Source organism: Mustela erminea, chromosome 18, assembly GCF_009829155.1.
Source record: "Mustela erminea isolate mMusErm1 chromosome 18, mMusErm1.Pri, whole genome shotgun sequence".
In the NCBI taxonomy this organism is placed as follows: domain Eukaryota; kingdom Metazoa; phylum Chordata; class Mammalia; order Carnivora; family Mustelidae; genus Mustela; species Mustela erminea.
Window position 1 is genome coordinate 45776774 of NC_045631.1, and position 15497 is coordinate 45792270.

A 15497-nucleotide genomic window follows, 5' to 3' on the forward strand; every position below is an offset into this window, starting at 1 on the left:
ATAGGGATTGCATTAAATGTGTAGATTGCTTTAGGTAGCATAGACATTTTCACAATATTTATTCTTCCAATCCAGAAGCATGGAACATTTTTCCATTTCCTTGTGTCTTCCTCAATTTCTTTCATGAGTACTTTATAGTTTTCTGAGTATAGATTCTTTGCCTCTTTGGTTAGGTTTATTCCTAGGTATCTTATGGTTTTGGGTGCAACAGTAAATGGGATTGACTCCTTAATTTCTCTTTCTTCTGTCTTGTTGTTGGTGTGAAGAAATGCAACTGATTTCTGTGTATTGATTTTATATCCTGACACTTTACTGAATTCCTGTACAGGTTTTAGCAGTTTTGGAGTGGAGCCTTTTGGGTTTTCCACATATAGTATCATATCATCTGCAAAAAGTGATAGTTTGACTTCTTTGCCTATTTGGATGTCTTTAATTTCTTTTTGTTGTCTGATTGCTGAGGTTAGGACTTCTAGTACTATGTTGAATAGCAGTGGTGATAATGGACATCCCTGCCATGTTCCTGACCTTAGCAGAAAAACTTTCAGTTTTTCTCCATCGAGAATGATATTTGCGGTGGGTTTTTCATAGATGGCTTTGATAATATTGAGGTATGTGCCCTCTATCCCTACACTTTGAAGAGTTTTGATCAGGAGGGATGCTGTACTTTGTCAAATGCTTTTTCCACCTCTATTGAGACTATCATATAGTTCTTTCTTTTATTAATGTATTGTATCACATTGATTGATTTGCGGGTGTTGAACCAACCTTGCAGCCCTGGAATAAATCCCACTTGGTCGTGGTGAGTAATCATTTTAATGTACTGTTGGATCCTATTAGCTAGTATTTTGGTGAGAATTTTTGCATCTGTGTTCATCAAGGATATTGGTCTGTAATTCTCTTTTTTTGGTGAGATCCTTGACTGGCTTTGGGATCAGGATGATGCTGGCCTCATAAATAAAATGAGTTTGGAAGTTTTCCTTCCATTTCTATTTTTTGGAACAGTTTCAGGAGAATAGGTATTAATTCTTCTTTAAATTTTTGGTAGAATTCCCCTGGGAAGCTGTCTGGCCCTGGGCTTTTGTTTGTTTGGAGATTTTTGATGGCAGTTTCAATATCCTTACTGGTTATAGGTCTGTTCAGGTTTTCTATTTCTTCCTGGTTCAGTTGTGGTAGTTTATATGTCTCTAGGAATGCATCTCTTTCTTCCAGATTGTCAAATTCGTGGCATAGAGTTCATAATATATTCTTATAATTGTTTGTATTTCTTTGGTGTTGGTTGTGATCTCTCCTCTTTCATTCATAATTATATTTATTTGGGTTCTTTCTCTTTTCTTTTGGATAAGTCTGGCCAGGGGTTTATCAGTCTTATTTATTCCTTCAAAGAACCAGCTCCTAGTTTCGTTGATTTGTTCTATTGTTTTTTGGCTTCTATTTCATTATTTCTGCTCTGATCTTTATTATATCTCTTCTCCTGCTGGGTTTAGGCTTTCTTTGTTGTTCTTTCTCTAGCTCCTTTAGGTGTAGGGTTAGGTTGTGTATTTGAGACCTTTCCTGTTTCTTGAGAAAGGCATGTACCGCTATATATTTTCCTCTCAGGACTGCCTTTGCTGTGTCCCACAGATTTTGAACCATTGAGTTTTCATTATCATTTGTTTCCATGAATTTTTTCAATTCTTCTTTAATTTCTTGGTTAACCCATTCATTCTTTAGAAGGATGCTGTTTAGTCTCCATGTATTTGGGTTCTTTCCAAATTTCCTCTTGTGATTGAGTTCTAGCTTCAGAGAATTGTGGTCTGAAAATATGCAGGGAATGATCCCAATCTTTTGATACCAGTTGAGACCTGATTTGTGACCCAGGATGCGATCTATTCTGGAGAATGTTCCATGTGCACTAGAGAAGAGTGTGTATTCTGTTGCTTTGGGATGAAATGTTCTGAATATATCTGTGATGTCCATCTGGTCCAGTTGTCATTTAAGGCCTTTATTTCCTTGTTGATCTTTTGCTTGGATGATCTGTCCATTTCAGGGAGGGGAGTGTTAAAGTCCCCTACTGTTATTGTATTATTGTCAATGTGTTTCTTTGATTTTGTTATTAATTGGTTTTTATAGTTGTCTGCTCCCATGTTAGGGGCATAGATATTTAAAATTGTTAGATCTTCTTGTTGTATAGACTCTTTGAGTATGATATAGTGTCCTTCCTCATCTCTTATTATAGTCTTTGGCTTAAAGTCTAATTGATCTGATATAAGGATTGCCACCCAGGCTTCTTCTGATGTCCATTAGCATGGTAAATTGTTTTCCACCCCCTCACTTTAAATCTGGAGATGTCTTCGGGTCTAAAATGAGTTTCTTATAGGCAGCATATTAATGGGTTTTGGGGTTTTTTTTATCCATTCTGATACCCTGTGTCTTTTGATTGGGGCATTTAGCCTATTAACATTCAGGGTAACTATTGAGAGATATGCGTTTAGTGCCATTGTATTGCCTGTAAGGTGACTGTTAATGTATAATGTCTGTTCCTTTCTGATCTACTACTTTTAGTAGATCTACTCTTTGCTTAGAGGACCCCTTTCAATATTTCCTATAGAGCTGGTTTGATGTTTGCAAATTCTTTCAGTTTTTGTTTGTCCTGGAAGCTTTTTATCTCTCCTTCTATTTTCAATGATAATCTAGCTGGAGATAGTATTCTTGGCTGCATGTTTTTCTCATTTAGTGCTCTGAATATATCATGCCAGTTCTTTCTGGCCTGCCAGATCTCTGTGGATAAGTCCGCTGCCAATCTAATATTTTTACCATTGTATGTTATAGACTTCTTTTCCCAGGCTGCTTTCACGATTTTCTCTTTGTTGCTAATACTTGTAAATTTTACTATTAGGTGACAGGGTGTGGACCTATTCTTATCAATTTTGAGGAGGGTTCCCTGCACCTCCTGGGTTTTGATGCTTGTTCCCTTTGCAATATTAGGGAAATTCTCTACAATAATTCTCTCCAATATACCTTCTGCTCCCCTCTCTCTTTCTTCTTCTGGAATCCCAATTATTCTAATGTTGTTTCATCTTATGGTGTCGCTCATCTCTCAAATTCTCCCCTCGTGGTCCAGTATTTGTCTCTCTTTTGCTCAGCTTCTTTATTCTCTGTCATTTGGTCTTCTACATCACTAATTCTTTCTTCTGCCTCATTTAACCTAGCAGTGAGAGCTTCCTTTTTTTATTGCACCTCATTAATAGCCAGGCTAAGTAATCCGCTTGGGTTCGCTTTCAGGAGCTTTTGTCCTCTGAACACTTTCTGTAGAGTTCTGGAGGATGGGAATGAAAATGGCGACCTCCCAGTCTCTGGCCTGGAGGAGCCGAGAGCTCAGGGCCCCACTCTTCAGTGCGCCCTCAGAGAAAAGCGCACAGTCACTCCCATTTCCCTGGCCTCTGGCTGTGCTCATTGCTCACCCAGCCTGTGACCGGTTCAAGGTAATCCCGAGCTGAGAGCTCACTCCTTGGCTCTGTCTCTGTAGCCGGCTTCCCTGCTCTAATACCTGCAAGCTCTGCAACTCTCGGACACCCCTGATCCTTCTGTGACCCCGCGGGACCTGGGGCCACACTGACCTCGAGTGGGCTTCACCCCGGTTTAGCCTCTGGAGCGATGTCCCTCAGTGGAGCAAACTTTTAAAAGTCCTGATTTAGTACTCCTTTGCTCTGCCGCTTGCCGGGAGCCGGCCCCTCCTTCCACAGTCTATCTTCTAGTCGCTTTGGATTCACTTTTTCGCCATCCTACCTTTCAGAAAGTGGTCGATTTTCTGTTTCTAGAATTGCTGCTCTTCTTCTCTTCAATCTGCTGTTGGATTTGCAATCTAGCTATCTAGCTGATCTCCTGCTACCTAATGTGGTGTCAGCCTGCTACTTCTCCGCCATCTTGACTCCTCTCTCCTCAAAGTAATTATTGATAAGTATGCATTTATGGACATTATGTTACTTGTTTTATGTTGATTTTGTGGTTCTTCTTTGTTGCTTTCTTCTCTTGCTCTCTTCCTTTGTGGTTTGATGGTCTTCTTTGGTGATATGCTTGAATATCTTTCTCCTTATTTTTTGCATTTCTATTACAGGTATTTGATTTATTGTTACCATTAGGTCTATATGTAATACTTTATGCATAAGATATATATAGAAATATATACTGGGTTGCTGGTTACTTAAGTTTGAAACATTCTAAAAGCACTAACTTTCTACCCAGCCCCATGTTTTACATATATAATATCATACTTTACCTCCTTTTATTTTGTGAATCCCTTGACTGATTTTTATAGCTATAGTTGATTTTACTGCTTTTGTGATGTAACCCCCATAATAGTTTTATAACTGATTAATCTACTCCTTTTGTTATTTTTGTATGTGTTTGTAAGATATTTTCCTTTCCTGATATTCTTACTCTTGATTATGGCCTTTCCTTTCCAAAGAATTCCTTTTAACATTTCTTGTAAGGCTGGTTTTGTGGTGAGGAACTCCTTTAACTTTTGTTTGTGTGGGAAACTCTATCTTTCCTTCTATCCTGAATGATAGCCTTGCTGCATACTTTTTTTGTTTGGTTGGTTGGTTGGTTTTTTGTTTTTTGGGGTTTTTTTAGATTTTATTTATTTATTTGTCAGAGAGAGAGCAGAAGCATAGAGACCTGCAGGCAGAACAGAGGGAGAAACAGGCTCCCTGCTGAGCAAGGAGCCCTATGTGGGATTCAACCCCAATATCCTGGGATCATGACTTGAGCTGAAGGCAGACACTTAACCGAGCCCCACCCTAACATCCAGAGGATAGAGTACTCTTGGTTGCAGCCTTTTTTTCCACCCCCCCTTTTCAGCACTTTTAATCACTCCCTCTGGCCTACAAAGTTCTGCTAAAAAATAAGCTGATAGCTTTATGGAGTTTCCCTAGTATATAACAGTTTTCTTTTGTTACTTTTAAAGTTCTCTCTTTATCATTATTTTTTGCCATTTTCATTATTATATGTCTTGGTGTGGACTTCCCATGTTGATTTTCTTGGGGACTCTCTGTGTCTTCTGAATCTGGATTGTTTCCTTCCCCAGATTAGAGAATTTTTCAACTATTATATCTTGTAATAAATTTTCTCTGCTCTTTTCTTTCTTCTTCTGGGGTCTCTATAATGCTAATGATGTTATACTTGATGGTGTCACTGAGTTTCCTTAATCTATTCTCATTTTTTTATTATTCTTTTTTCTTTCTCCTTTCCAGCTTGGCTGCTTTCCATTATGGTCTTTCAGCTTGCTGATCTGTTCTTCTGCTTCCTCTAGTCTATTTATTCACTGTAGTGTGTTTTAAATTTCAGTTAATGAGTTCTTCATCTCTGGTTCCTGTTTATATTTACTATATCTTTCCTGAAGTTCTCACTGCAATCCACTGATTGTAAAAATGTCAAAGTTAAGCCCCTCTAGTTTTTAAAGCCAAATGTTATGGGGATTCATCTTCACAGTGCCAATCCCCCATGTCTGGGGTGCCTGGTCTAAAGTCTGTTTTCTCCTTTGTCCATGCTCCCATTTGTGGTTAGTCTTCCTAGGAGTTTTGGTTCCAAACACATCTCTATCTTTTTTTTTTTTTTCAGTGTAACCTCTTCTCTTCATTTAACTGTGGAGGGTCTGTGCTACCAGTCTTCAGGTCATTTTCTGAGTTAGTTAACACTGATGTGTGGATGTATATAGGTTTATCTATGGGACAAGGTGAGCTTATGATCCCCAATTCACCATCTTCCCTGGAAGTCCATGCTGAATATTTTATTTCTTGTCTTTTATCTATGGTTTTATATGTATTCTGGATACAAGTCTGTTGCAGCTTTATAAACTGTAAATATATCACTGTATATTTTGCCTTTTCACTTGTATTTTATTGTCTTTTATTTTGACAGGGAAAAGTGTTTAAATTATATACTCAGTCCATTTGGTGTATTTCAAAAGGTGCAGCACTTTTCTTCATTTATCAATGAGAGAAATTACAAATTAACTTCAAAAAAATATCAGCAATTGTACTACCAGGTATTTACCCCAAAGATGCAGAGGTGGTGAAAAGAAGGGCCTCATATATCTCAGTGTTCATAGCAGCAATGTCCACAATAGCCAAACTGTGGAAGGAGCCGAGATGCCCTTCGGTAGATGAATGGATAAAGAAGATGCGGTCCATATATACAATGGAATATTACTCATCCATCAAAAAGGATGAATACCCACTATTTGCATAGATATGTATGGAACTGGAGGAGTTTATGCTAAGTGAAATAAGTCAAGCAGAGAAAGACAATTCTCATACGGTTTCACTTATATGTGGAACAGCATGGAGGACATTAAGAGAAGGAAGGGAAAATGAAGGGAGGGAAATCAGAGGGGGAGATTAACCATGAAATATTATGGACTATGGGAAACAAACTGAGGGTTTCAGAGGGGAGATGGTGGGGTGAATGGGTTAGCCCAGTGATGGGTATTAAGGAGGGCACATATTATAGGGAGCACTAGGTGTTATACACAGTGAATCATGGAACACTACATCAAAAACTAAGGATGTACTATATGGTGACTAACATAACATAATAAAATTTTAAAAATAAAATAAAATATTAGCAAATGGCAAAAAATTTCCTTCCAAGTCACCGTCCTATATATAGTGCATCCTAGAAAAGAGGAACAGAACAGGTTCCACCTAGTTTCACTAGTTTCATCAAGTACTAGACCTACTCAAAGGTGGAGAGAAAGCAACTTTCAAAGTATGTTATTGAGGCTTTTGCTATACTCCTTCCTAAGAGAACTGGGTGGGGAACAAGTATTGTAAACTAGATATAGGAAGTGGAATGTAGAATCAATCCAACCTCCTCCCCTTAAGGGCTGTCCAGTGATTAATGAATTTAAAAAACATGACTAAATAAAAATACCACCCCCATGTACTCTCCCTCCTACCAAAAAAAAAAAAAAAAGGAAACAAAAAACCCCCCTACAACCTAGATGTTCCAGGTTATTCTCCAGTGTGAATGGAGCCTGGGAGCAGCTTCAACAACCCAAATCAGTCTGTTGCAGAGTCATCACAAGCATTCCTTGCTTTTAAACAAAAATATATTTTTTGAAATGACAAAACAGAAACCAGTACTAATCATTTTTCTGACAACACACAATTACTCAGATTAACTGGTATCGAGGGGGAGGGAGACCATACCTGAGGACCTTGACTCACTGGAGTGCATGTGGGTAGGTGAAGGGCATTGGTCATTATTGCAAAAATTTTTTTTTTCATCTTTCACCTTTAGTTTGATTTAACATTGCTTTTAGTACAAGGCAGACACCAGCTGTGCAGAAGGTTTCTGTAGACATGTTCATAGCAGTGTACACTTGGGGCTCTTTGATTCTGGAGGCCCCAGGCAGCCAATATCACCTGGTCAAATACATTCTTTAAGCCTTTTTGTGCTAGTGCAGGACACTTCACATATCTGACCACCTTCAGGTCATGGGCCAACTTATCAGCAGTCTTTGGAGTGACAGGCTTCTGTTTGTTCTTGGCAAGTTTCTCAATAATAAAAGAGTCATCTCTGAGATCAATTAGGGTCCCACCCAGCAAGACAGGAGTCTTTGGACAGTGGTGAGTTATCTCAGGTACCCTCTTTTCCTTCACATTTTCAGATGAGGATGGAGTGACCACTGAATAATGGACTAGAAATACATCTGTTGGTGAATAACTCTGTGGTCGTATGCTGTAGTAATCCTCTTGCCCTGCAGTATCGGAAAGCCCAAGAGCATATGGCTGTCCACCAACCATAACTGTAATTGCATAGTTGTCAGAAACAGGCGGTGCAGGGGTGCCTGGGTGGCTGTCGGTTAAGCCTCTGCCTTCGGCTCAGGTCATGATCTCAGAGTCCTGGGACTGAACCTCACATTGGGCTCCCTACTCAGCTGGGAGTCTGCTTCTCCCTCTGCCTCTGCTGCTCCCCCCATGATCATGCACTTATGCTCCTGCTCTCTCTCTCTCTCCCCCAGATACATTAATAAAATCTTCAAAAACCAACAAAAAACCAAAAACCAGTTGGTACATACTCAGATGGAAATTTGTTTGTTGTGTAGAATATCAGAAGGCACATTTTACCAACAGCACCATCACCCACAACAATGCACTTTGGTTATCTGTATTGCTGAAAGAATTTTGTCTCCACTCTAAGTATTTCAAGGTTGTTGGTGACCTCAGCTTCTCTGCCAGGGTGTTGGCAGCACTGCAAAGGGTCTCCTGTGTATTTTATCTTCCGATGAACAGAAGTTTCTCTTTTTCACATATAGTTGAATTAGTCAGTCTTTTCTTTTATAGAGTGTTTGGGGTCTTGTTTAAGAAATCCTTGCATACACTAGGGTCATGAAAACTTTTCCTGTTTTATCTTCTGGAAGTTTTGTTATTTTTCTTTCACATTTAGATCAATAATCCACTCAGAATTGATTTTTCTATATGATATGGGATAAAGGACACTTTTTTTTATATATATTCAGTTAGCAAACATACAGTACATCATTAGTTTTTGTTGTGGTGTTCAACGATTCATTAATTGTAACACTCAGTGCTCATCACAGCATGTGCCCTCTTTAATACCAATCACCCAGCTACCCCATCCCGGCATCCCTCTCCCTTCTGTAACCCTCAGTTTGTTTCTAAATGGTTATTTAGCACCATTTACTGAAAAGATGATCCTTTCCCTACTTTAATGTAAGGCTAACATTTAGCGCGCATGCGCGCGCGTACACACACACACACACACACACACACACACACACACACACATATATATATATACATATATTATGTATCTGGACTTCTTATTCTTTTTGTTCTTTGTCTTTGTTCTATTTGTTGGTTATTGCACCAGTACAATATTGTCTTAACATGGTTTTAATATGTCTTGGTATCTGAAGCATATATCTTTTAAATTTGTTTTACTTCCTTAGGCTTGTCTTTGCTATTCTTGGTGATGTCCTTTTTACCATTAGAAATACCTGTTATTTGTGTTTTCTCTCTTTTTTTCCCTTGTCAGTCTTAGTGCAGGCATTTAGCACTTCAGTTAGTCTTCCCAAAACCCATTGGCTGCATTCATTTTATTTGAAGTTTGTTTATTATTTCAGTAATTTGTGCTTTTGTCTTTATTGTTTTTCTTCTCCTTTTGGGGCATTTAATTTGCTGTTCTTTTCTAACTTCTTGAGATAGAACCTTGGGTAATTGATCTTTTCATCTTTTTACTGTAGGCATTTAAGGTTGTAAATTTCCCTCTGAGCACACCTTTGCAAGTTTTAATATGTAATATTATTATTGTTACTCAATTCAAAATATATTCTTCCAGTGTGGGTTTTTTTATTTATTTTTTTGACACATGATTTATTTAGACAGGGATTCTTTAATTTCCAAACTTAACAGGATTTTACTAGGATCTCTTGCTATTGATTTCTAGGATCTCTTTGCTATTGATTTCTATCTTAATTTCATACCCTATATAAAACAGTTGTTTGTATACATCATCTTTGTTATTTATGATAGTAAATAATAAAACTTTATAAATTATTATTCTAATAATTTTTAAATTATACGAACTTTATTTGATTGTGAAATATTACTTTATAACCATCATTATGGGAACATCTCTTTAACCAGTGTTAAAGAAATACTGTTCATTCTCTGTGTCTGCAATTGACCACTTGTTGTTTAGCAGGTAACATTATGCCTTTTTCTCTTTAATAATTTGAAATTATGATATTTTAAAACTGGTATCTTTTTCTACTTCTTTTGTTTTGAAGGAGAAGCTGACTTCAGTGAGCTGGATAATGTCCTGCGAAAAATGGGTATAAAGCCCTCACCTAAAGGACACTTGCAGCCAGAGAAGTCACTTCCAGTTAATGGTGGGCGTTTCACTTTTTTTTTCTTTTTTTAAAATTTAATTTTTTTTTTTAGTACTTCCAAATTCATTATTTATGCAGCACACCCAGTGCTCCATGCAATACATGCCCTCCTTAATACCCACCAGACTCACCCAACCCCCCACTGCCCTCCTCTCCAAAACCTTCCCCTCCAGAACCCTCCCCCTCCAAAACCCTCAGTTTGTTTCTCCAAGTCCACAGTCTCTCATGGTTTGTCTCCCCCATCCATGTTGATACAAAAGTTGGGTATTCATCCTTTCTGATGGAGGCATAATACTCCATTGTATATATCCATTATATATATGGGCCGTATCTTCTTTATCCATTCGTCCGTTGAAGGGCATCTTGGTTCTTTTCACAGTTTGGAGACGGTGGCCATTGCTGCCATGAACATTGGGGTACAGATGGCCCTTCTTTTCACTACATCTGTATCTTTGGGGTAAATACCCAGTAGTGCAATTGCAGGGTCATAGGGTAGCTCTATTTTTAATTTCTTGAGGAATCTCCACACTGTTTTCCAAAGTGGTTACACCAACTTGTATTAATGGTGGGCATTTCAAATATCAGAATAGTCTTTACAAGAGTTCATATTGCCTTCAAGAGATCAAGGCAGTTTTTCAGCATTGCAAATATCATGTAGAATCTTCAGAGAATTAGGATTATATCCTTAAATTTTTTAATTATTTAGTACTCTGTTCATTTTAGATCATTTATAAGTCAGCATTTTAAAATATCCATAATTGTAAAGATGATTATTTTTAATATATAGGAATATATAAATTGCCATTTAAAACATGTAAATCAACAGTCTCATCAATCATAATTCTTGCCATTTGGAAAAAGGAATATTAATAGTTATTTTTCATTTCATTGAGAGGCTTTGGTTAAGACCTCTAGGAAACAAATAGGAGGAGAGATATAGAGCTGTACTACTAGAGGGAGAAAAAGGTGGAGTCAGAAAAAATACAAAATATGGAAGTGTTTTGCTTTGGCATGGTAGGTATTAATAATTGTCTCAGGTGCTAAAGAATTGATAGATTTACCATACACATTAAGAATTTTGTTTTCATTTTTTGTTTTATTATTTCTAGAAGATATTAGGTAAATTTTAGGAGCAAATTACTTTGTGATCTATATTTCTGAACTTAGATATTTGATATTGTTTTATCATGTCTAGGTATTTTCTTTATGACCTAAATTATGTGTTTCTTCCCCTACAGCTAGTAGAAATATGTATAAGAATAAGTTGCTGACTTCTCCAGAAGATATAAAAGGTGAGTGAGATCCATATTGAGAAGTCAGATTGAGACTCTTGTGTTTTGCTTTTTTTCTTATTAAATATTGCCTCCTCCCATTCTCATATATATTTTCATAATAATTTTAATATATATGTTCTTACTGATGAAATAATTTTCTGTTTTATATTTAAAAGATGTTCTAAGTATTTAGGTTTACCTCGATTTTGGATGTGGAAATAATAAAATTTAGGCCTAGCTATAAAAATTTAAGATTGTGTATCTTGAAATACAGTGACAAAATGAACTTGATTTGTGCAGATATTTGTATTAAAAACTGTTAGATTTGCTGTTTTGCTGCCAAAAGTAACCTGAATGATTTCTAGCCCTATTTCAATGCATTGTTATGCAAGCTTATCTTCAATATTGGATGTATTGGTTATAAGTGAGTAGATTAATTTTAGTTCATTAATGACTCTTTAAACACTTAAATGTCCTTAACCTCTTTTTAATGATGAAATGAATAACCACTATACATAGGAACTAATATTATATATTCTTTTAATTTATTTTTTTCAGTGTAACAGTATTCATTGTTTTTGCACCACACCCAGTGCTCCATGCAATCCGTGCCCTCTCGAATACCCACCACCTGGTTCCCCCAACCTCCCACCCCCAGCCCCTTCAAAACCCTCAGGTTGTTTTTCAGAGTCCATAGTCTCTCATGGTTCACCTCCCCTTCCAATTTCCCTCAACACCCTTCTCCTCTCCATCTCCCCTTGTCCTCCATGCTATTTGTTATGCTCCACAAATAAGTGAAACCATATGATAATTGACTCTCTCTGCTTGACTTATTTCACTCAGCATAATCTCTTCCAGTCCCGTCCATGTTGCTACAAAAGTTGGGTATTCATCCTTTCTGATGGAGGCATAATACTCCATAGTGTATATGGACCACATCTTCCTTATCCATTCGTCTGTTGAAGGGCATCTTGGTTCTTTCCACAGTTTGGCGACCGTGGCCATTGCTGCTATAAACATTGGGGTACAGATGACCCTTCTTTTCACTACATCTGTATTTTTGGGGTAAATACCCAGTAGTGCAATTGCAGGGTCTTAGGGTAGCTCTATTTTTAAGTTTTTGAGGAATCTCCACACTGTTCTCCAAAGAGGCTGCACCAACTTGCATTCCCACCAACAGTGTAGGAGGGTTCCCCTTTCTCCACATCCCCTCCAACACATGTTGTTTCCTGTCTTGTTAATTTTGGCCATTCTAACTGGTGTAAGGTGATATCTCAATGTGGTTTTAATTTGAATCTCTCTGATGGCTAGTGATGATGAACATTTTTTTATGTGTCAAATAGCCATTTGTATGTCTTCATTGGAGAAATGTCTGTTCATATCTTCTTCCCCTTTTTTGATATGCTTGTCTATTTTGTGTGTGTTGAGTTTGAGGAGTTCTTTATAGACCCTGAATATCAACCTTTTGTCTGTACTGTCATTTGCAAATATCTTCTCCTATTCCGTGGGTTGCCTCTTTGTTTCTTGACTGTTTCCTTTGCTGTGCAGAAGCTTTTGATCTTGATGAAGTCCCAAAAGTTCATCTTCACTTTTGTTTCCTTTGCCTTTGGAGACATATCTTGAAAGAAGTTGCTATGGCTGATATCGAAGAGGTTACTGCCTATGTTCTCCTCTAGGGTTCTGATGGATTCCTGTCTACATTGAGGTCAAACTGGACAGCTATATGTAGAAGAATGAAACTCGACCATTCTCTTAATATTATATTTTAGCTTGTATTTTAATTTCCTCATGTCTTTCTTTTTTATAGGATTGCAAGTTGATGACCATGACCTTGACTCTATTCTTGAAAACATGGCAGTCAGTCTTCCAGCTGAGGAACTTAATGATCTTACTCTAACTCCACCAGTTGATGGTGAGTGATTTAGGTGTCTTTGTACCTTTGTAAAAAGTGGGTTTTGAGGTTGGTATTTTTTATAGGACTTACATAGCTGAAATAAGAATGATATTTTCTCTTAATATATCAATCTAAAGTTCATACTTTTTCACTGTTCATTTATTCAGCAAGTATTTACTGAGCACTATAAACAGGTTATGCTAAGTGCTAGAGATACAATTGATTGATAAGACTGTTGAATAAAAATAAACATACCCCTTGACCAAAGGAGCTTAATGTTGAATATATCATAATTCTTAGTATTCTAGTTGAAGCTGAGAATGTTGCTTTCACAGGAACAAGGCTACAGGGCTTCAGCCAATATATATGACATTTTTCCTAGTTACCATATCTTTGGACCAGATTTCATGATTCAATTTCAGAATTATAGGTATTAAAGTAAATATTAATTAGGATTGAAGTATGATGAATCACATAGTAATCCCCACTTTAAATAAACTTTAAAACATAATATGTTTAGCTGGGCACAATCCAATGAGATCAAGAAATCACCTAGAAACATTTGGCTGAATACTGCCTCTTAGATGTAAATATGTTTTCTCATGTGATTCAGGTACTGTTTAGTTATATCTTTGCCATGGGTTTCATACCCTTCTAATAGGGTGAGGGTTTTTTTCCAAAAGGTATTTTTTATTAAATCATTCCTTAATTTTCCAGGACCAATGTACCAATGAAAAGCATGTAGTTAGTTTTTTACTTATTTTCTTTATGCTTTTAAGTTTTACTGGGATATCAGTAAAAGATAATTAGGTGGAGCTATCAATAATTGCCAAGTAAAGTAATTTTTAGCTTTTCAGTTAGTTTCATTAGTTTAGAAACTCACCTGAGATGTCAGATAAAAGGCAGAGTAAGAGCCACCAAAAACTCTCTCCTCCATAAAAGCAATGAGAAAGTTGGCAAAAACTATCAAAATTAATATTTTCAGGACTGGACATTAACCAAAGGTTTGCTGCATTCTGGGGAGCATTTTTTTTAAAGAAATAAAAGACTGAATCTCCTTAAAAAATAGTGAGCTTTGTGATGTTTTAACTTGCCCTATTCCCATCCTCTGTCTTATAGCTCCATAATAATATTGAAAAATAACATTCTGTATTTGCAGTGGAAACTAGTAGCCTGGAAGCTACTGGAGAGAATAGTGGTGGACTGGAGCTCTTTCAAAGCCTTATTCCCTAAGAATTGTCATTATTTGGTCTGTTTGGTGGTTCCTTGGAATGAGGCTTTATATCAGTCCCCCTTTATGTGTGAACAAATGAATGAATAAATAGATAATTAATGAGTGTGGAAAGATAAATCAAGAAACAAACTGAAATAAGCAGAAAACAATAAGAAAAAAACAATTATTTGGAGTAATAAAGAACTATGCTGCAATGGTTGACTAATAGTCACCGGCCATTCTGAAATGGACACTGATTAAAAAGAATAGAAAGTGCATTAGTAAAAGAGATGAGATGAGAATTCTGGTCCTTACTTCTTTGCTCTTAGTACCTGCATGAGCTTTGTGTCCCTGCTGGAATGGAAAGTTTCCGGAGAAAACACAGACAACATGAATTGTCCTCTAAGATTTTATGAACTAGTGTGACAGCACGAAATATCTTTCCTAGAGTCGTTTTTTCACAGCATAGGTACTTTATGTTTTTATTTTAAAGCTCCATCTTTTTATGGATCCCAACTAAACCCCCCCCCTTTATTTTAACAGCGAATGGGAAGTTTGGTATCAATAACTTAACAGATGGAATGGATGGAGTAAAAGCTATTACAGGTAACATCTTAGAAAAACACCTAAGAGTAAGATGCTACTAGAAATCTGACAACCAAATTATTTTTCACTAAGTTATAATATAATGCTCTTTCCACATCGTGATTGTATGGACTTTAAAAATCTATCCCTACACTTCTTTTAAAAATGTGTGTGCATAAATGCCTACAGTTAGATATTGGATTATCAGAACTTTTAGCAAAAGAACTTCAATGTTCTTTATTATTTCCAAAGTCTTCTAGAGTCTTTGCCAATAATTAACATATCTTCTTTTATGGTGGGAAAGCTAAATTCCAGTTCAACACCATAAACGGTGAAGGAATATTTTGGTAAAGTTAGAGGTAATCTCAAAATCAGCAATAAAAGTGCTGATGATATTATTTAGACCAGCAACCTGTATCATTCTACCAAAAAAAGTGCTAATAAAGCTATTTAGATCAGCAGTCTATATCATTTCTAATTTCCTGCAAACTGTATACTCATAATTGCATGTTCTGTTGCCTTGCCTGTCATTTGGAGATTATAGTAGACTTAACAAGAAAGTTTATTTGAAGCCCCAAAAGCCCATTTGTTAGGTTAAGTCTCTTTTCATCCAGCAGTTGGCTGTAATGCCGC

At 36.8% G+C, this 15497-nt stretch overlaps 1 protein-coding gene and 1 pseudogene across 2 annotated transcripts in view; one reads left to right on the forward strand and one right to left on the reverse strand.

Moving 5' to 3' along the window:
• Positions 1-15497, forward strand: part of EFCAB13 (EF-hand calcium binding domain 13) — a 242789-nt gene that overhangs the window by 163672 nt on the left and 63620 nt on the right. For both annotated transcript variants that reach the window (XM_032320157.1, XM_032320158.1), the window contains exons 41-44: positions 9797-9898; positions 11137-11190; positions 12980-13084; positions 14823-14885. In XM_032320157.1, the coding sequence (XP_032176048.1) occupies positions 9797-9898; positions 11137-11190; positions 12980-13084; positions 14823-14885 (324 nt within the window). The remainder of the gene's footprint in view (positions 1-9796; positions 9899-11136; positions 11191-12979; positions 13085-14822; positions 14886-15497) is intronic.
• LOC116577868 lies at positions 7348-9254 on the reverse strand (annotated as a pseudogene).